At 37.7% G+C, this 23580-nt stretch overlaps 1 protein-coding gene across 1 annotated transcript in view; it reads left to right on the forward strand.

Annotated features, from left to right (window-relative positions):
* Positions 1-23580, forward strand: part of LOC136872318 (zinc finger protein 341) — a 230771-nt gene that overhangs the window by 53580 nt on the left and 153611 nt on the right. Inside the window, exon 5 of the mRNA XM_068227436.1 lies at positions 16311-16478. Coding sequence (XP_068083537.1) covers positions 16311-16478 — 168 coding nt within the window. The remainder of the gene's footprint in view (positions 1-16310; positions 16479-23580) is intronic.

A 23580-nucleotide genomic window follows, 5' to 3' on the forward strand; every position in this document is an offset into this window, starting at 1 on the left:
AAAAAAGGTGATGGAAATGCAAATCCAAGGAAGGAGAGGCCGTGGACGACCACGATTGAGATGGAAGGATACCATCCAACGCAGAAACCTGGACTGGGACACAGTGTTGGAGGAGGAGTGGTGGAAAGACCGAAAAAAGTGGAGAGGAACCGTATTTGCCCTTACCCGGCTACAGCTGGATAAAGGGAAATGATGATGATGATGATGATGATGATGGTGTTTCTTCATCGCCTTGTGTATAAGTTTTTGCTGTTATCCAATAAAACTTTGTGGGCGGGTCGTAATCATTCATTAAAGGTCTCGAATTTTCCACGAGGGTATAAAAACTGCTGATTTTCTTGTCTCCGCACCACTCGAATAACATCCAGCTCAGTGTGTGAATATGTAGCAGGGGGCGGGAAGCACCTCGGTCTTCAGGCAGCAGCTCATCAACCTTTAATTTGCTATTCAGGCCTCGTAGGTTGGGTACTAGATACCCCTGTGTCCTTATAATTATGCCTTGAGAGGCAGTGTAGAGGAAAGTTTGTTGTTGCCTTTAACAGGCGTGAGAAATTGAGAGCGGGTTAGCTCTTTCTGATGTGTTAGATGTGCCTCTAGGAGGCCCAATATGTGTTTTTGGAGCTAACGCTCCCGGTAATGAAGGGGTTTTCTGCCCTTTGAGAAGTAATTCTGTAACTTGGTATTGTTGAGCTAAAGTTCAAAGATTGTCAGATTGAGGGCTTGGAACCCAGGACTTGTAAGAACCCAAAAGTCGGGCTTTCATTTGTAAAATTTCCATTGTTATTTCACCTAGTGAAAAATGTTAAATTGCCTCTAAATATTGTTAAGTTTAGATATTTTTGAAAATATAACCTTTATTGAAATTTTAGGGTAATTTTGGCCTTGTAGTTAGACCCATTCCAACCCGCACCTTCTTTCAATTCTGCTGTTCCACAGATACCTCGGAACAATTATTATTATTATTATTATTATTATCAGTGGAGATTATCATTATCGCATCACTTATTCATCATGGATTTAATATTTTACATTGATCTCACCATAATTATTCTCAAATTAATCGAATAAATTCTTCCTATTATTCCTCTTCATATTATTATTATTATTATTATTATTATTATTATTATTATTATTATTGTAACTTAATTTCACGTGTTACACTACCGTTAGCGATATTTATGGTTAATGCATAAGCTTTTACAATTTCACTCTGCTTTGGCACAAAGCAGTTGATTTAAGACAAGATTCTCTTGGATTATTATACATACATACATACATTATCATTATAGACTGTTATGCCTTTCAGCGTTCAGTCTGCAAGCCTCTGAGAATTTACTAAACGTCGCCACAATCCTCGATTTGCAACTAGTGTTGTGGCCTCATTAAGTTCTATACCTCTTATCTTTAAATCGTTAGAAATAGAGTCTAACCATCGTCGTCTTGGTCTCCCTCTACTTCTCTTACCCTCCATAACAGAGTCCATTATTCTCCTAGGTAACCTATCCTCCTCCATTCGCCTCACATGACCCCACCACCGAAGCCGGTTTATGCGTACAGCTTCATCCATCGAGTTCATTCCTAAATTAGCCTTTATCTCCTCATTCCGAGTTCCCTCCTGCCATTGTTCCCACCTGTTTGTACCAGCAATCATTCTTGCTACTTTCATGTCTGTTACTTCTAACTTATAAATAAGATATCCTGAGTCCACCCAGCTTTCGCTCCCATAAAGCAAAGTTGGTCTGAAAACAGACCGATGTAAAGATAGTTTCGTCTGGGAGCTGACTTCCTTCTTACAGAATACTGCTGATCGCAACTGCGAGCTCACTGCATTAGCTTTACTACACCTTGATTCAATCTCACTTACTATATTACCATCCTGGGAAAACACACAACCTAAATACTTGAAATTATCGACCTGTTCTAGCTTTGTATCACCAATCTGACATTCAATTCTGTTGGATTTCTTACCTACTGACATCAATTTAGTCTTCGAGAGGCTAATTTTCATACCATACTCATTGCACCTGTTTTCAAGTTCCAAGATGTTAGACTGCAGGCTTTCGGCACAGTCTGCCATTAAGACCAAGTCGTCAGCATAGGCCAGGCTGCTTACTACATTTCCACCTAACTGAATCCCTCCCTGCCATTTTATACCTTTCAGCATATGATCCATGTAAACTACAAACAGCAAAGGTGAAAGATTACAGCCTTGTCTAACTCCTGTAAGTACCCTGAACCAAGAACTCATTCTACCATCACTTCTCACTGAAGCCCAATTGTCAACATAAATGCCTTTGATTGATTTTAATAATCTACCTTTAATTCCATAGTCCCCCAGTATAGCGAACATCTCTTCCCTCGGTACCCTGTCATATGCTTTCTCTAGATCTACGAAACATAAACACAACTGCCTATTCCTCTCGTAGCATTTTTTAATTACCTGGCGCATACTGAAAATCTGATCCTGACAGCCTCTCTGTGGTCTGAAACCACACTGGTTTTCATCCAACTTCCTCTCAACGACTGATCGCACCCTCCCTTCCAAGATGCCTGTGAATACTTTGCCTGGTATACTAATCAATGAGATACCTCGATAGTTGTTGCAATCCTTCCTGTTCCCTTGCTTATAGATAGGTGCAATTACTGCTTTTGTCCAATCTGAAGGTACCTTACCAACACTCCACGCTAATTTTACTACTCTATGAAGCCATTTCATCCCTGCCTTCCCACTATACTTCACCATTTCAGGTCTAATTTCATCTATTCCTGCTGCCTTATGACAATGGAGTTTATTTACTATCCTTTCCACTTCCTCAAGCATAATTTCACCAACATCATTATCCTCCTCCCCATGAGCTTGACTGTTTGCAACACCACCATGATGATTTCCTTTTACATTGAGAAGATGTTCAAAATATTCCCTCCACCTCTCCAGTGATTCCCTGGGATCTGTTATGAGTTCACCTGAATTACTCAAAACACTGTTCATTTCCTTTTTCCCTCCCTTCCTAAGATTTTTTATTACCGTCCAGAAAGGTTTCCCTGCTGCTTGACCTAGCCTTTCCAGGTTATTACCAAAATCTTCCCACGACTTCTTTTTGGATTCAACAACTATTTGTTTCGCTCTGTTTCTTTCATCTACGTACAAATCCCTGTCTGCCTCGGCCCTTGTTTGGAGCCATTTCTGATAAGCCTTCCTTTTACGTTTACAGGCTGCTCTCACTTCATCATTCCACCAAGATGTTCGCCTTTTCCCATCTTTACACACACTTGTTTCTAGGCATTCCCTTGCTGTTTCTACTACAGCATCCCTGTATGCCACCCATTCACTTTCTATATCCTGAACCTGCTTACTGTCTACTGTTTGAAACTTCTCACTAATCATATCCATGTACTTCTGTCTAATTTCCTCGTCCTGGAGATTTTCTACCCTTATTCGTTTGCAGACAGATTTCACTTTCTCTACCCTAGGCCTAGAGATACTTAGTTCACTACAGATCAGATAGTGGTCTGTATCATCGAAAAATCCCCGAAAAACTCGTACATTCCTAAAAGATTTCCTGAATTCAAAGTCTGTTAAAATATAGTCTATTATGGATCTGGTACCCCTAGCCTCCCATGTGTAGCGGTGAATAGCCTTATGCTTGAAGAATGTATTCGTAACAGCTAAACCCATACTAGCACAGAAGTCCAGCAAACGCTTCCCATTCCCATTAGCTTCCATATCTTCCCCACATTTACCAATCACCCTTTCGTATCCTTCAGTTCTATTCCCAACTCTCGCATTGAAATCGCCCATTAGCACTATTCTATCCTTGCTGTTCACCCTGACCACGATGTCACTCAATGCTTCATAAAACTTGTCAACTTCATCCTCATCTGCACCCTCACATGGTGAATACACGGACACAATTCTTGTCCTAATTCCTCCCACTGACAAATCTACCCACATCATTCGCTCACTTACGTGCCTAACGGAAACTATGTTGCGTGCAATGGTATTCCTGATAAAGAGCCCTACCCCAGACTCTGCCCTTCCCTTTCTAACACCTGTCAAGTACACTTTATAATCTCCTATCTCTTCCTCCTTATCTCCCCTTACCCAAATATCACTTACTCCTATTATTATTATTATTATTATTATTATTATTATTATTATTATTATTAAAAATCGAAAGTTTTACATTTTAATTTCCACTCTTTAGAATTCAGTCACATATGTTAAATCCTTTTATGAACCACCAAGATCTGCTTTATATCGGTCGGGACAACACGGTATTCAGGACTGCACCTTCAGTTTCGTACTGCCATTAATTTTATGGGGACACATGTCCTCCTAAGATACATCTCACAACCTATGGCACATCGCGGCTGGGCAAATACCTCCAATGTCGGCGATTGATAAACTATTCCTTCCAATTTATTTGAAGTCCATTCTTTTTACATTGGAACTCTTCAAACATTTAATTCATAAATTAATCCTCGGTGCGTGGATTCTGCCACTCATAACACCGGAATCGGCATTTTATATCATCTTAGGCCTTGAGATTCATCTATTTCATCATCACAAACAGTACGGCTCAATTTTACTTCATGCCGGATTTTCGTCCCTCATCACTTCCAAGTCTAAATATGGGCTCAAACCACTCTGGGCTTTCAACATAACGTGACCATTCTATTCACGTGCCTCTATCGCTTTTAAACAACTTTTAATGGTTAAGATAACGTCCAAAAACGTGAAATCAACAATTTACGTAAAAATCAAACTTACTGCCCGAATTAAAGTCTTTAACGCTACATGTTATCTCCACATTGATTATTATTTCCGCTAGCAAACTCGCAAAGCATTATCGTTATTATTATACTTTAACTTGAAAACGCACAAAGTATTATTATTATTATTATTATTATTATTATTATTGTTATTATTATTTACGTAAAAATCAAACTTACTGCCCGAATTAAAGTCTTTAACGCTACATGTTATCTCCACATTGATTATTATTTCCGCTAGCAAACTCGCAAAGCATTATCGTTATTATTATACTTTAACTTGAAAACGCACAAAGTATTTTTATTATTATTATTATTATTATTATTATTATTATTATTATTATTATTATTATTATTATTATTATTATTGTTATTATTATACTTTCCTTCGCCAACTCACAAACATTATTATTATCTCTCACTCCCAAACACACCAAGCAGTATTATTATTATTATTATTATTATTATTATTAATTATTATTATTATTATTATTATTATTATTATTATTATTATTATTCATTATTATTATTATTATTATTATTATTATTATTATTATTATTATTATTATTATTATTATTATTATTATAGAACTTGCGAACACACAAAGCACATAAAGCAGTATTATTATTATATTATTATGACCTTCCGTACGCAACACAAATTTTACCCTCTGGCACTTTCATAATCTGGCTGTCTGGTAAGAAATATTCATACTAACATACAAATAATCACCGCAGTGATTGAAAATCAAATAAATGGGTTAGCACAAAAAGAAATCTAATACTTGAAATGAACTTAAAACGAAGTATTCACAAACAACATGCATTAATTGAAAGAAATGTCCCATATTTACATTATATACAACAAACAAATACTCAGTTAATTAATCTAACCCATAATTACGTTAATATAAATTAGTTCGTCCGTCTATCTTAAAAATCGTGGATTCGGAAGGCGATCCTTGTTAAGTAACCATGATTAATCTACACTGAATCCCGTTTTGTCGCGATAACATCCCCAAATATTAAACTTGTGTACTCATTCCTATGTACAATTCCATTGTCTCGTAGCGGATGAGAAGCCTCATGGCCTCATGGTAATTTACTCGTACATCATATCGCACTTTATAAAATTAACACAACAAAACACTTCTAGGCGATTACCCATGATTAACACCTTACTAGAGAATTTACAATAATTTATACGAGAATTAAAAAAAAACACTTATAGGTGCCTCTAGACCCATTACACTTGCACAATATATTCTTCCTTGAGCCCGAACTACAAGTCGTGACACATTACGACGAAGTGTCGTTTCATTCTCACTGGCGCGTATCGTGTTCTTTAACGGCACTTCCTGACATATACGATGCCGTCTTGTGATCGCCTCGCTTCTACAGTTCCCTGCTACAATAATTGTTACACCGTCTATCATGAAATATTTATTTCAGGCTCTGAACACTGCCTTCAAAAGGTACTATCGGCATTCCGTCGATCCTTTAAATTCCAACACATGAAATGTTGAGAAATATATTATTTTCACATACAGTGATACTAATAATTTACACTCGATATTCTGAATAATTATCACTGTTCGTCTTCACCTTCATGACTACTAATGTACTTTCAACTTTAACAGAATCTATAATGTGTTTTCTGGTACAGAGTCACCGTGTCAGCGTATCAAATTATTTCAAACGACTGGTTGATGTGAAGCGCGACTCCCTAGTATATATGGTCAGCCTGGTTTCGCGCATGGTTTATCTGCGTTCACTCCAGAGGGAGGGGGGTTGGTTATCCTAAATCGGCATTTGCAGGTGGATTTGGATCTCTGAATTTATCCCACTTAATAAACTGGCGATACACATTCACGTGTCTTATTCTGATCTCATATTGTTCAGCGATCACGGAGATATTACTTGATTTCTGTCCTCCACTTTTTGCGCGCTAAGTCGGCGTCCCTGATGGCGTGATCGTCTTGACCAATGGCGAGATAGCGTGGGTCATTTCCTAGAATTCTTTACTTTAATTTATTACAATTACAATTAATCAACATGGGAATGATATCAAAAAAATCCCCTCTATTCAATTTTGTGGTTGGAATAATTTAATTAGTGTTATCGGAGAAGCTAACTGAAGTTCACCTTAGTTTCTCTTATGTTGGCGCATCTGCGAGTCTCTGATGAATTTTGTTATTGGCTAACACTGCAGCCGTTAGTTTAAATATCTTTTCCTGGCAACCTGACAACAAAATGCCTCGAGGTGTGGATTCTTTATTTTGTCATATTCTCCGTATTGGTGATGCACTTGGCCTCACCTTGTTCAGAAATAAATGCTCCTTCACTTCCTTGTAGTAATTATTTCTGTTGTTGTGAGCGCTTGCTTTTAATCCTCTTAACTTCTGACCAGGAAATATTCTACCCATTATGACAGGCTAAACTTTGGCGACAGATTGTCGCGACCACGTCTGACTATGTTGAAACTCTTCCTTCCACACAAAACTGACACAGTACATAATTTAATATTCCCATATGTCTGCATTTATATTATAATATCAAATCATGATAACTAGGGTCCATCTCATCCGGGTACAATATATAATTATTGAAACTGAAGAAATTATTCTTAACTACTAGTTTCCAAATTTCCATGAAATCTTGGATCTCAAGTGCTATATTTATTTAGATTGTTTTGGATTATTGGGAAAAGTTTCTTAGTATTGATGCTCGGATAGATATTTGTTATGTCGAAAGAATGCTTTGAGTGGAAAGGCTGCATTTTAAAGTCATCTAGTTTTTTAACTAACTCAGTGGTATTTTTCACAGACTTATTTGGCAGAAAATTATAGTTCTTTTTTAGAAATTTCTGGATGAATTTTGATAGCTTATATAATGGGCTTGCCTATAATTTATGATGGGGCGTATATGGGGACGCCGGTCTTATGGATCTTGGGTAAAGCTTTCACTACTGGTAGTCCTGGGTTCATGGTTATTAGTTTCGTCTTCTCTTGTTCTGTGAATAAAAATGATCTATTTTTTAGGGTGCCGGGCTGAGTGGCTCAGACGGTTAAGGCGCTGGCTTTCTAACCCCAACTTGGCAGGTTCGATCCTGGCTCAGTCCGGTGGTATTTGAAGGTGCTCAAATACGACAGCCCCGTGTCGGTAGATTTACTGGCACGTAAAAGAACTCCTGCGGGACTAAATTCCGGCACCTCGGCGTCTCCGAAGACCTTAAAAAGTAGTTAGTGGGACATAAAACAAATAACATTATTATTATATTTTTTAGGGTTGCTTTCAGGAGATGATGTAATTTTTGCATCATATTTTTTTTAATCGCCGAAAATGAGCTATTCTTGAAAAGTTCTAGTTTTTTCAATGTAATGAGTTTTATCCATTGTTACTGTCGTCTTCTCTTTATCTGCCCTAGTGACAATAAGGTTCATATCTTTAATTTTCTTTTTGAGGTTAATTATCTGTTCCCTTTCTACAGAATATTCTTGGTTTCTATTGTTAAGCAGTGGTTTTCTATTTGATGCATGGATTTTATTCAGTTTTCTCCTAATATCAAATCTGACCTCATCTTGTATTTCCAGGGGCATTTTATTAACAGCTGCTTCTGTTTCGATAATTAATTTGGTAGTGGCATTGATTATGTTAGTGTGTCGGAGCCTTCTATTGACTTAGATTGGTGAGAGGACCGTGTAAATATCTCATTGTGTCACTACGCCGGATCTGATTATAGTTGTTTAATTAACACGGGATGTGAATGGGCGTACAAAGACTTTTGTGCTATGACAACATATCAAGGAACCTTCTTTTAATCTTTGAATAGTGAGAGGCTATGTACGTACTTCAGTGTGTCACTGCGCCAGTTTTATTATGCCATTGCTCTTTTGTTTTGACGGTTTGTTTGACACATGGTTGAATGGACGTGTAAAGACTTTTAATGTACATATTTCAATATGTCAGTACACTAGTTTTAATTAATGTGTCCTTGCTCATTTGTTTGTGATTTGTTTTATGGCTGATGATAACATTTAAATGTCAAAACCGGTCCCATGTTGAATAAGTGTTGTGAATAACGTCTATACAACACGTAATTAGTATTGAATAGGTTGAACCTTATAAATACGAGGACGGTTTGAAAAGTTCTCGGAATCACTGCTAGATGTCAGTGCTAAAGCAACGAGGTTCCCGCGCAATAATCACACATCCTCTGTGAGTGAACACGTGGCGCATCAGTGCTGTAGCTGCAGGAGTGTGGTAGTGACGACTCTTTGTTGTTGTTCCCACGTAGTGATTTGTGACAATGGAAAAAACTGAGATTCGATCAGTGATTAAATACTTTGTAAAGAAAGGTATGAAAGCAAAGGAAATTCATGCCTTCTTTCAGAACACACTGGGGGACTCTGCTCCTTCATTTTCAGCTGTTGCCAAGTGGACCAGCGAGTTTAAATTTGGTCGAGAGAGCTTGGATGATCCGCGTAGTGGATGGCCAAAAAGTGTTACGACCCCAGAATTTATCGCAAAAGTGCATAAAATGGTCATGGAGGATCGTCGACTGAAAGTGCGGGAGATTGCTGAAGCTGTAGGGATGTCTTCTGTACGGGTATATTATATTTTAACTGAAGAATTGGGTATGAAAAAATTATCCGCAAGATGGGTGCCGCGGCTCTTGACATTGGACATTAAATGCACCAGATTGGAAATGTCTGAACAAAGTCTGGCCCGTTCTCAGTGCAACCAGCAAGATTTTTTGCGCTGATTTGTGACTACATATGAAACTTGGGTCCACTACTATACCCCAGAGACAAAACAGTGGTCAAAGCAGTGGAAACATGCTGATTCACCACCACCAAAGAAAGCAAAGGCAGTGTGTTCGGCTGGAAAGATCATGGCCTCAGTTTTCTGGGATGCAAAAGGCATTCTGCTGATAGATTATCTTCCTACTGGCCAAACAATTATGGGGCAATACTATGCAAATCTCCTAGACCAACTATAGGAAAAGATACGCGAAACAAGGCCTGGTTTGGCAAGGAAAAAGGTCATCTTTCATCAGGACAACGCTTCGCCGCACACAAGTGTTATTGCCATGGCAAAACTTCATGAACTGGGGTACGAATTGTTGCCACATCCACCTTATTCACCTGATTTGGCACCATCAGACTTTTATCTATTTCCCAAGCTGAAAATTTTCCTCGGTGGACGGAGATTTTCTACAAGGGAAGAACTGACAGCCGAATTGGAGAGGTATTTTTCAGGCCTGTAGGAATCTCATTTTCGAGATGATCAAGGCATTTGAACATTGCTGGACCGAATGCATTAGTCTAGAGGGAGACTATGTTGAAACATAAAAGCAGTTCCACCAAGGTAAGATACTTAATTCTAGTACGTTCCGAGAACTTTTCAAAGCACCTACGTAACTCATCTCTGTGATCTCGGTTCAATACGGAAACAAGAATGAAACTCATATCTTTGAATGTGCAAGCAGGTATGCGAAAATGGAATAAAAAAGATAAAAATATGACAAAAGTATAAAATTTCACAGAGAAATATTACCATAATATAAAAAAAATACCAGAAAATGACAAGAAACATTAAAAAGCCAAAATATGACTTTGTATGACCCATGAAAGATTGTTTCAGTCACCGTAGATAAAATCATGCATAAGTTGAATTTTTCATGGAAAGAATATAAAGAAAAAATGTGACATGTCATAAACATCTGCGCCCTAGTCATGACTGTATAGAGAGATCTCTAATCATTATTTACAACCTCGTTAATATGATTAATCCAATGAAGGTCATTCCTCATATTAATGCTTAGGTACTGACAGTAATCTCCATGAGATGCTATCACCCCATCAGCACAGTAATTAAAATTGAGAAGATTTTTCATCATGGTGAAACTTAAAACCTGACTTTTCATTCATCATACCACTGCTGTCCATCTTACAATGTTGACTAAGTCTTTTTATAGTCACTCACAATGTGTGTATGTTCAGTCCTCAGCCCAAAGGCTGGTTGGATCCTCAACAGCTCCACCATTGGCTGTCATAGTTGGACTAGGCCTGACTGAAGAGCGATACTAGGGAAATGAGGAGTGAATTAGTTTCTCGTTGCTTTCCTCACTGAGCCAGAAGTTACTATTACATATCAGTCCACCATGTCCACTGAAATGTATGCACTACCCGACCCCAGTAGCATCAGTTCTAAGTAAATAAAACATTCTTTACTACTAAAAGTACGAATGGTGATGCAAAATGTTTATAGAGTCCCTTATCACAGACATGATGACATCATACAGGAAGTCTGTCGAGAAACCCACATTAGACAAGATATATATATAAGAAGAAGACAGAAAACTGAAGAGGTACCAAAAATACCCAGACGTGGCAGGAGTTGGTTAAGGGGAAAGGAGGAGGATGATATTGGTATTAAAAAACATAAAGGTCCAGTAATTCTGCCCTTTGTGCCCCTCCTCCCCCCACCCCTACTTTACATACTTTGATTCTCTGAGTTCTCTTTCCTAGAAATTTAGCCGCCCATTCAACCACACTCATGTCTAGTCCAATAACCCTCATTTCCATCAGTCATCTCCCCTATGATTACCCTATCAAAAGCCTGGGAGAGTTCAATAGTGAAACAGTGTATTTGACCTCCTGAATCTAAAATATTTGCTATATCTTTAGTCTCATTGGAATAACCTTTTTTTTTTCTTTTTCATTTAATCTGCATTTACGGCAGTCACCTAAGCGGCAGATTCTCTGTGTTGTTTATCTAGTCTTTTCTTAATTGCAAAGCATTTGGAAATTTATTCAACATTTCCATTGGTAAATTATTCTAATCCCTAACTCCCCTTCTATATACGAATATTTGCCCTAATTTGTCCTCTTGAATTCCAACTTCATCTTCATATTGTGATCTTTCCTACTTTTAAAATCACCACCCAAACTTATTCATCCGCTAATGTCATTTCACGCTATCTCTCCACTGACAGCTCGGAACATACCACTTAGTCAGGCAGCTTGTCTCCTTTCTTCCAAGTCTTCCCTGCCCAAACATTGTAACATTTTCATAAGTAGTTTTTTTTTTAAATTTTTTATTTGCTATTTGCTTTACGTCGCACCGGCACAGATATGTCTTATGGCGACGATGGGAGAGGAAAGGGCTAGGAGTGGGAAGGAAGTGGCCATGGCCTTAATTGTGGTACAGACCCAGCATTTGCTTGGTGTGACATAACTAGTTTTCGTGAATTACTGTGCGATTTCTAACAGCTGTTTTTTTATGTTTTGTTACTTTTGACCAAAAAAGTAGTATTTTATCCCACTGTGGGCTGGTTGGATCCTCAACAGCTATAACCTAGTCACTGAAGATGCGTACTAGGGAAATGAAGAGTGTTGGTCTCCAATTGGTTTCCTCACTAATTTAGTGTGTGCTATTACATATCAGTCTGACAAACTCACTGAAATGTATACAACCGAGCTCGATAGCTGCAGTCGCTTAAGTACGGCCAGTATCCAGTATTCAGGAGATAGTGGGTTCGAACCCCACTGTCGGCAACTCTGAAGATGGTTTTCCGTGGTTTCCCATTTTTACAACCAGCCAAATGTTGGGGCTGTACATTAATTAAGGCCACGGCCACTTCCTTCCCATTCCTAGCCCTTTCCTGTCCCATCGTTGCCATAAGGCCTATCTGTGTCGGTGCGACGTTAAAGCAACTTGCAAAAAAAAAAAAAAAAAAAAAAAAAAAAAACAACTCTGTAAGAAAAACTTTCACACTACTCATCACAGGGGCAGGCTGCATAAGGATGACCTTACTACTGTTGCTTATACCTAGGGGCCTGAAAAAAATCACATTTGCAATAAATGCAAATTTTTGAATCTTGTACTGAATCCAAGTCTACGGTAATTCTAATGTGGAATGAAATTATTTTTACGCATAAATAGAAGTGCGACAAAATGCGAATTGTGACCCAAAATGCGAAATCAGTATGAATATGTAATTTTGCTGTGAATTCTGCAAGAATGTGCTATTTTACTGGCAAAAACAACATAGTTTGGCAAAATCGTCAGAAATACTCAAAATATGATGCATATATCTTTTGACCATTCCGATCGATAAAGAAAAGTAGCCAATCAATTGCTGCTTGCTGACTTTAATCGATATTTACAATGGGAATAGCAAGGGGAATAAGATCTGTATCGATTAGTATCGGAATGTAAATTGAGTGTCATGGAAATAACGAGATAGATCAGCGTTGTTTTCCTGTTGTTCAAAATTGAAACTAGTGAAGAGTAGAAAGTGGAGCGATCGTTTAGGTTATGGGGCTCACAACAAAAACTGCGCACGAAAGGGCTCAGCAATATGCTCAGGATGATTTATATGCCACAGATTCAACGACAGTGTTTTGCAAGTGTTGTAATTGCCGAGTTGGGTGGGAAAAAAAAAAAAAAAAGATAGCATTGTGAAACATGTTAAATCTGAAGAACACATCGGTAAGCGACGCAATAACAAAAGTTCAACCTCTGCTGCTAGTACGTCTCAAAGAAAGCAATCTTCTGTGCTTACAGAGTTAGAGAATTGTAAACGACGAAAAATTTCCAGAGATAACTTCTCAAAACGCACATGTGAAGTATTTGCCAAAGCAAATATACCTCTGGATAAGCTGAAAGAAAAGAGCTAAGAGCCTGGATTACTGAGTTTTCAATTGAAGAGCTGCCATGTGTGAGAACTCTACGTGAAGTATATTTACCAGGTAAGTTTCGATTTCATTGATCGGGTACGGTTTAGGTATTACAACATCGAAACCATGCGCAAAATTGAAGGATAACGAATTTGAGTGCGATTTCCATATCAAACTGTCTTACCTGTACCCAATTGATCCTGTAATTTTAAATTATTTTGTTATAATTTGAGGTCCTTCTTCCTTTCTAGAAGTTGCATCTGACCACCAGAAAAGAACAGCAGAGGCTCTATTGGGGAAGAACATCAACATACTCTGTGATGAAACTACAGATAGAATGGGCCGTTGTGTTTTTATCATCATATTCCAAGTCCCTGCTGGATCGAAAAGAGAGCTGCACGTTGTTTCTGTGAACTATCTTGATGCAGGAAATGCTACAAACTGTTTTAGATGCTCTGTGCAGTTTTAATGTACTATATGATGCAGTTAAAGAGTTTGTTAGTGACAGTGCCCTGTACATGACCCGGAAAGTATCTAGGAAGTGTAAAAAGTTGATATATAAGGTATATATAAGGTATAATGTTATGAAACATTAAGTGTGGTCATAGGGGATCATTTAATGCATGTACAGTGCTGGGCACATATCAGCTTGGTTGGCAATAGTTGGGTCGCAGTGATGACAGATTTAAATCATGTGGTTGCGATTGTAAAGTCTGCATTTTTCAACACAAAAAAGTGAAAATATAATTATTTACAATTCTTAACATCAAAGTATGGTGCTTCAAAGGAAGTAAAGCTTTTTCCTGCACCTGTCATAACCCGATGGAATAGCTGGTTTCAGGCTGTCTTCTATTTGAATGCTTACTTTACTGATGTTACATTTTTCAAGATGTCTGACATGAAGGACATCAACAACTGTGGTATTAAGTACCTGACTGATCTGAGTGACCGGGAAGTGAATAGGCTTCACTTCCACATGGTTTTTGTCACAGATCATGCAGCTGGATTGGTTGACCTTACTGAACTTGAAGGGTCTCTGTATCCTACCTCTCATCTCCTTTACCCCAAACTGCATAACCTTTATGCCAGTTTTACCTTCATTTGTGAGGGGAATTTTTCTGCGGCAATTAATGATGCTTTGATTAAGCTCACTCCTCTACAGTAGGCTGCATGTAGAGACACATTTGTCAAAGGTGCTCATTCTTCACAGTGCAACATGCAATTCAAACCCAGATGAAAGAAAGTGAAGAATGTGATGTCATGCTTGCAGTTCAGAGTCCAGCATTGAAACTAAAGACTCCAACCGTAAGCATATTGTGTCAATTTCTCAAGCTTTGTATCCAAAAAATATAATTTTGAATAATACTTATAAATTAGATCAGCTTGAGAAATTGTTTAGAGTAACAGATCTCTCATGAAATGATCTGGTTTGGTTACTGTTCTCTGAAACATGCAATTCAAACCCAGATGAAAGAAAGTGAAGAATGTGATGTCATGCTTGCAGTTCAGAGTTCAGCATATTTGCCAAATAGTGTCTTGAGTTGTTGTGGACCCCAACAAACAATGTAGATAGCAAGTGTGCGTTGTCCCATTACAACACAGTGGTTACAGACAGACGGTGCAATTTGATAAAAAGCAATGCCAAAGTACTGACAATGCTTTCGTTTGAACAATGAATTTGTATTGTGTGTGAACCAAGGACAGTAATTGCACTTCATAAACTTGGAATCATTAAAATAATTAACTTTGTAAATAGATGCTAATTTTAGAAAAATACTGTAGATGCTAATTTTGGAAAAAGTAGTTGCTAATTTTGAAACAAATAGATGCTAATTTTTCAGGTCCCCTACTCATATCTCACTCAGTTTCATGTTGTCAAAGCTAAGGATTAAACTGACACAGGACATTGAAAATAAGAAATTTGTTCTAGCCCATACCAGAAGATATAGTGCATTGTGAGCACTGGGTCCCACCAGAAATGGATCTGGACCAAATTCGCTCTCTCATTTCTAAACCTGAACTGCCTTCTATCAAACCAGTTAGTATTTTGTAAATACAGTATGTCTAATATGATCAGAAAGAACGCTTTCCCCAGAGTTTACAAACAACACATGTCAAGCTGACTGGCCTGTAATTATCTGCTTTATGTTAATCACCCTTTCCCTTGCAGCCAATAAGTATTTCAGATATGACACTATAACCCAACCCATTACCTGTAATATATCCTCAGAAACTTTTGTATCTTATTGCAGATGTCTTTATCATCAAAGGAACATTTCAGTAATTCGCCAGTATTAGTTGTCTCCTCTATCTGAACATTATTGCTATGTTGTAAAACAGTATGGGAGCCATGGCCAGAATGTTGAAATCACTTGAAGTTGTAATAAACCAGAATTTTAGTTGCTTTCTCAGAAATTGTACTGTGCATTGGTGTAAGAACATCAGTGGGTTGTTTGAAAAGAATTTTGATAGTAGACATTCAGAAGAGAAAGTGTCTAGGAAGTGTAAAAAGTTGATATATAAGGTATATTTTTGCCCAATTCTAACATTTGCAGTAGAGACCTGGACACTGAAAAAAACGAGAGTAAAATCCAGGCAAATTAGATGAAAGACCAGAAAATTCTGTCAGAAATGTGGCTGTCAGGCATTAAATTGGTGTAGAAAAGTTTTGAGGCAAAATGGAGAGAAATAAACTGAGTTGTCTTTGACATGTTAAAAAGGATGGAAGAGGGAAGGATACCAAAGCAGATGACCTCTCAATCCATGCTATATGAACCTGGCACAACAGGTGTATTTTTCATATAAATTCAATATCATTTAGAAATAGAATTGTCTTTTATTATGTTACAGGGTATACCATCTCTGTCGAATGTTGTCCAGAATGGAGCTTTCTTGACTTCTGCTGTGGATCCCTTGGGCAGTCCCAAGTCTCTAGTGGAAGATGAGACAAACTCTACTTCCAGCAGCTTTAATGTAGCAACATTGAGTGGGCAGCCTATCATTCTCACATCCTCTGAGGTATGAGTCATTTTGGATAGAGAGATTTTTACTGTAGATGCCAAGAGTCTGGCTGCAGGATACTATTGAAGTTGAATATCATTAGAATATGTTTACTGAGCAAGTTAAGGGTGCACAGTTGTGAGCTTGCATTCGGTTGGGTTCAAACCGCACTGTCGGCAGCCCTGAAGATTGTTTTCCATGGTTTCACATTTTCACACCAAGCAAATGTGGGACTGTACCTTAATTAATGGCCTTAATGGCTGCTTCCTTCCCACTCCTTGCCCTTTCCTATCCCGTCATCGCCATAAGACCTATCTGTGTCAGTGCGACGTAAAACAAGTTATAAACAAATAAAATAGAATATGCTTAATTTTATTTGGATATGAGTCAATAACTGATTATTCAGACTGTTTTGTGGATGAGTGAAAAGAGTACCAGTATGAATTATTTGTCTATGTGGAATGTGGAATTACAAAGAACAGAGACTCAGAATTGTGGTAGTGGTAGATTATTCTGAATCCTTATTCAGAAACAGTAGACACCATAGGTATGGATTTATAAATAACAAAGCTAATAGTACTTTATCATTATTCGGTATTTACGCAAATAATTCCCGCCACCGAACAATCCCCACACCCTAATTTTAGGAAGGATCATTTTGAAAAAATTTAAATGAACTAAAATTCCCTCCATCGAAAGAGTAATGTACGCATAAACAAGCATTTCATATCACTTTGCGAGGTCCGCATGGTCTTAACACGAATATCAATGTGTAAATTTACGGATATAGCTGCTTTGCCTGAACGTATTTGAGATGATAAAAATACATTATCACTGCTGTAAAATATATTTGCCATGAAAATTAGCAAGTAGGCCTAGGTATTTCACTTACCTAAACTTGCAATAGGCTCGATTCCCTGTAGATCGGAAGATTCGTTGTCTCTTGCATCACTAGAATCCTCTCCTAAATGACTTACAGATTTGTCACACTCAACGTCTAAAACACTTTTCACACGTGGTCTCTTTTACTTGGATATTAACACGACCGGTGGTGAATAATTCTTTTTTGAAATGTAAACACTTGAAAAAGACACACCGGCAAACACTGATGTTAATTGTGCGATACAGTAAAACCTCATTAATTCGAACTCTTTGGGACGCAAAAATCTGACTTCGAATTAACTGCCAACTCGTGCTCCGGAAATGCCAACCGTTGCCACGTCACAAAATATTCAAGACCCGTTACTGCATACAACTAACATTGATTCACAGTTTAAAACTTTCAAATGCCATGGTAAAAAAGAAATTTCCAAAATGTATCCAACAAGGTGCATGTACAGTATTCAAGTAATGCACTTGGATAACTCAGTGGCAAACATAACCTCACACAATGAAAGAAAAAAAGAAACACGATTCAAAGACGAGGACAAATTATGCTGGCTCTACTGTGCAAGTGCTTTATTTTTTGGATTAATGTACTGTTTGCCTTTTTAGATGCCTTGTACTTCCACAGAAAGTAACCAACGCCCTTAAAACATTGTGGCTTATTGAGCTTTCCTATGACGAGGGGAGGAAGTCTTTCGCTTCCGTCTGCATTGCAACATATTACAGTGACCCCATCTCCTTTATAAAATTTCCGTTTTGGCTAGGCATAAAAAAACAGTGCACTTGCATTGGCATTGACAGTATTGTTTGGTGCGTACAAATTTATTGTAATTATGAGCTACGCTTTTTCACCACCTGTCGGCATCGCCAGTGTTCACGAATTTGCTTCTCCTAACACTACCTGTTACGTGATATTGTAGCATTCCTTAAAACGCTGAATACAAAAGAATTATGATTTCACTGGAACTTAGCAACTATGAAACACACTGTCGACACACCAAAGTGAAAGAAAGTGCGGAAAGCTACCCCTGTACGTTCCGGAAGACGCCTTCTATCGTGACACTGAAGAATGTTGAATTTAAATTACTCTGTAAAGTTCTATTTTAAAAAAAAAAAATGTAGTTTTAAATTAAAAGTCTGAATTGTTTTCCATTTACATATGAAATAGTGGGCAGTTTTCTTTAGTCTGCGACTACACAAAGCATAACTGTACATCCAGCATCGAAAACTTGCCAGCCTTGATGCAAATAAAACTCACACCCCAATTTCGTGCCTCAATTTTTTTTTTTAATATGCAGGGATTATTCGCGTAAATGCAGTATTTATATTATGGCCTTGACTAGACTACTTTAGTCAATTGTTTAAATAGGTTTTTTTCAATTTCCTGTCAGCCCAGTACGACTTCCTTCTCGGATCGTAACTTTTTCCTTCATCAGAAATCACCCGACCCATTGTCCATCTGTTGATCTTGGTTTGTATTCTGGTTTGTCTGTAAGTTTTTTACTTTGTCTGTTTTGTTTTTTTAAATCTTCTATTCTAATTTGTCGATCCCAGGTATCTTCTTTGATTTCTGTAATCCATCTGATGTTGCTCTTACAGTTTCATAATTTTTCTATAAATCTCCTGATTATCCCGTTTTCTGGTGTCCTGGGTAGATGTTCAAAGAATGAGATTCGTTTCTTCCAGATTGTAATATGTACAGGTCACTATCTTCTTGTCCACGATACGGACCCTCGTAGAGCCTGAAAAACTTGTACCGTATTAGAAGAAGAATCAACTCCTTCCTAGAACCCGTTTACATATCCCGATAACCCTGTGGCAGTGGCATGCTAAAAGTCAACTGGTAGACACTTCTGGCATCTTAGGAGTCAGTGAGATATTAAAAAAATTCTTTATTCCTTTTTTAGGAAAGGGACATGTTTCCTCTCTATTTGAGAGACATCTTCAGCCTAATGACAAAAGTATGGTAAGATTTGTGGCGTTCCTAACAAACTGCTACAAGAGGCATTATACGCAAGACAAAATACCTTCTCAGAATTTTAGAGCCACATTTATCCCCACATACTTACAAATGCTTTTTCGTGTACTAAAAAATTGTTATATACTTTTAACATTCAGATCTTTTAACCGAACTGTAGACCCACTTCTTCAGTTTGTTTTTAAATTAAGACTTATTTAGACAATGTAGTTCTTTAATACTTATCCTAACACAAAGAATGTCTATAAACTTTTTCAATTACACCAACTTGAGCTTAAATGTATAATATATCATTAGCTAAGAACTTTAGTTAAGTACAATGTTAAGTGAAACACATAATTTTAAGCTAAAACATCACTGAAGATGGCCCACAAATAAGGGTCGAAACATGTATGATTTTTGAACATTTGACATTAACGTTTGACCCCCTCATGGAGGATTGAATTGTGTATTGAATAGGAGGATGAATAAAGACTGATATTGTATAACTATATTTGGTAGCGATTATGTTTCTTATCTGTAGGCAGGCTATCACACGACAAATATTCACTGCCTTTCACTGTACAGAATAAACGTCTAACTTCTGAATGGAACACTAATTTAAGTATTGACAGAGTGGATTCATAACATCACCTGTTTCTTCAGTGTTGAGATTATTAGATAAAAGTCAATACGGACCAAAAAAAGACCAGAATGGTCAAAATAGTACATTCTGAATGGAATGCAAAATACAAGCACAAACAGACTCACTGGGTTATTCAGCAATCTCACTGCTAACCGAAAAGCAAAATTGAACATTCCTATGGCTGATGGTTTGCTCCCCGAAGGTTCAACTTTCCCTGTGTTAAGTTAAAGATTTCTACAGCTTTTCCCTTTATTGCATGACTTTTTCCAACCTGCCTTCTGTCGAAAGGGCTCTTATCTGTGTTGGAAATCACTTTCCTTTCACAAGGGGTGACAAAGAATGAGGTTTCACTGTATATATATATATTAAAAAATGCATTATTTTCGACAGAGTTAAAAACTTTAGTTGTAGATGACCACTGATTTACATTAAACCAACAGTCATGTAAAGAGCTGCAGCACACATCATAGCTTGCAGTATCTGTCATAGCATGACTATGCAAGTAGAAAAGACGGTGTGTATTGCAGTGTGTGATGCTGTCGATGGACGTCACTCAACGTGGTGCGTCTCGGAGGATGTCACAACGGCCTGTGCAGGGCTCCCAACTTAGGAACTAGTTGCAAGACTAGGCTATTAGAAAAGATTATAGGTCCGGCTTGTAACAAGACTATTGGGCAGAGGGCAACAAAGCGGTCAATAGGCCTCTAGCATCCCACACACTTCACAAGGTACAACGCGTTTAATCACCCTTTGACTAATAAAACACATCCGGCGCACTGCGTGATTTTCTCATAATCAACGAAGTTGGGAGCCCTAACCAGCCTATACCAACCAGTGATCTCAATATATAGGTATTAGAGCTCAATGATACTAACACAGAAAATGTTGGCAAATTTGAGTTTTACACTGCCTACGTTTTAATTCTCAGCTGAGATTCCAGGACTCGCCTCACAGTGCTCGCTCGGCTGCCTCAACTTTGAGACACTCCCTGTAAAACTGGCTTTTTGGAATTCTAGCAAACCACTGTGCACTTCAGTTTATCAAATGTTCTCTGATTGATTTTATTTTTGTCGTATTCTTGTAGAACTCACTAAGGTTAATCATGCAACCTCTCATGCAACGTGCTACAGTGCCAGAGTCCAGAGTTCCATTAATTGTTACTCGTACAGCGTGGCGATTACAGTGCCTCAAGATGGCGTGCTCTTATATCATTAATGATGTGATGCTGAAACCAGTTGTTGCTGGATGCATTAATCCATCCTCTTTGAACATTATTGTTGCATGTGTTGTCTAGAAATTATTTCAGTTTTAAAATTTTCATGTTCACCATCCTAAGTATGTTTCTGAAACCACAGATCTATTCTTTGTCAAAAAATGATTCTGATAAAAATCAAATTCAAACATTTTCCTACATTTTTTTTCCTCGAGTCAAAATGATTGTCGATGGAAAAGCAAATAAATCTCACTTACTGGAAATTTCAGTACAGTTTTTAAATTTTTAATTTACTTCTTTCTTATTTTCTTTATATTTACAATTTATTCAAAATGATTTATAGAATATAATTATATGATTATACCATTTCTTGATGGTTGGAGTGCTTTTTTTTTTTTTTCCACTAACAGTGTTTGAGATAACACCAAGAGTTTGAGAGAACACAACACCTCACTCTCTGGACTAGAGCATTCAGATAGACATTTATATGTCAGTTCCTTGTATCATGGCAAATGTTTTATCATCAGTATTTATTAGGAGTGGAGTGGGCATAGCTGTTGGGATATGTATGTATGCATTTTAGTTCTTTTAGGTTTTTGTGAGCAGTTTACATTGAAATATCACCTAAGTCATTACTTTGTTTGGAATGTGTTTTTACAGCTGGCTCAGAGTTCATTCCTAACATCAACTCTTCCTAGTATACAATCAGTAACATCTCAAGGCAAACTGGCGTCCCTTCAGACTGATCCTTTGGCTGCTGGTGGGAAGGATTACAGTCGGAATATCAACATCGTGGCAGCTTATCCCAGTAGACTGATGAAAGGCTGCAGAGTGTTGCTGCCTAACATAGACTATGTTGAGAGAGACCCAGAAGGAACTAGGTAAGTTCTGTGATTGGAGTTGCAAAGATGCCTGTTTCCATATTTTCAGTTTCTTGGTTATGTCAGTATTCCTTGCACCATCACCACGTTTTCTGTTGCACCAGGAATTGTTTCATTGTTCACATACTCTTTGATGGGCATTACATATTTTTTTAAAAGCAGCCTAGCTTTACTACCACTTTGTGATAAATACAGTAGAAGTTCGCAATAGCGAGTACGGCATATAACGAGAACACCGTTTTAACGACAATATCTTTTTGTCCATTCAAAATTCCTATATTAAACTGTGTGACGTCCTTCGGTTACAGCGGGAGACCTATCACTGACGCATCTGTTATTACGAGCAATTAAGCGCGCGCGATTTTTTTACGTTCCCGATATTTATGCACTCCAGCGATTATATTGCATGCGATCAATTACCTTCGGTATTGTTTCTTCCCTATGTCCACTAGCGAGTTTTCTCGTCGACATTCGAAGGCAATGTCGGAGTCGATTAGTAATACCCGTCGACTGCAGTTCAGTAAAGAAAATTCGAAGTGAAAGAGGACAATTTCGTAATAAATGCGTAAATAAAGTGTCCGATAACGATTGTTAAATCGTTAAAAATAAAGGCTGACTAAATTACCGTTTAATTTTAAGGCTAAATACTGCAGTTTAGTAAGAATGGGATACACCTCAAGATATGGTAGAGGGCATAAGTGATTTCAGAGGTTAGTTTATATTTTCTTGCGTCTGGATAATTTACGGAAAAGCTATTATGAACACTTATAGAGAGAAGGTTATCATTTCTCTACTGGCGCTTGAAGTGTGTTTTCATCATACGTATAATATGGATAAGTTAGGATAGGTGACGCTGTTTGAATAAGTAAACTGAAACGTTTGCTACAAAATGCGATCGATCATCTTTGGTACGGTATAGTTTTCTCACTATGTGCACTTGCAAGCTCTCTCGTCGACATTCGAAGGCGATGTTGGAGTCGATTAGTAATACCTGTCGACTGCTATTCTCTATAAAAAAATCGAAATTAAAGAGGATAACACGTTTTCGTAATAAATACGTAAATAACGTGGCCGATAGCAGTTGTTAACTCGTTAAAAAATAAGACTGAGGGAAACGACCTCTTAATTTTAATGTTACATACGGAAATTAAGTAAGAATGTGATACTCCTCAGAATATGGCAGAGTACATCACTGATTTCAGAGGATAGTTCATATCTTCTCGCGTCTAGTTAAATTTCGGAAAGGCTATTTACATGTAAATTTTTAGCGAGGAGGTTATCATTTCTCTGCATGTGTTTCAAATATGTTTTCTTGATACATATACGGTTAGGTTAGGTGACGCCATTTGAAGAAGAAAACTGAAGTGTTTGCCACGGAAACCTCTGGAGTGATACAATATTTCTCCGAATTTACGTTGAAAGTCAACGAACGAGTTTATTGCGCCACGGTATGGCCATTTCGCCCATGCGATTTTCGTGTACATACCTCACAATTTCATCTTCGACTTCTTTAAAGCGTCCTTGTTGCGGACCACAGA

The sequence above is a fragment of the Anabrus simplex genome, chromosome 4 (genome assembly GCF_040414725.1).
Source record: "Anabrus simplex isolate iqAnaSimp1 chromosome 4, ASM4041472v1, whole genome shotgun sequence".
NCBI lineage: Eukaryota > Metazoa > Arthropoda > Insecta > Orthoptera > Tettigoniidae > Anabrus > Anabrus simplex.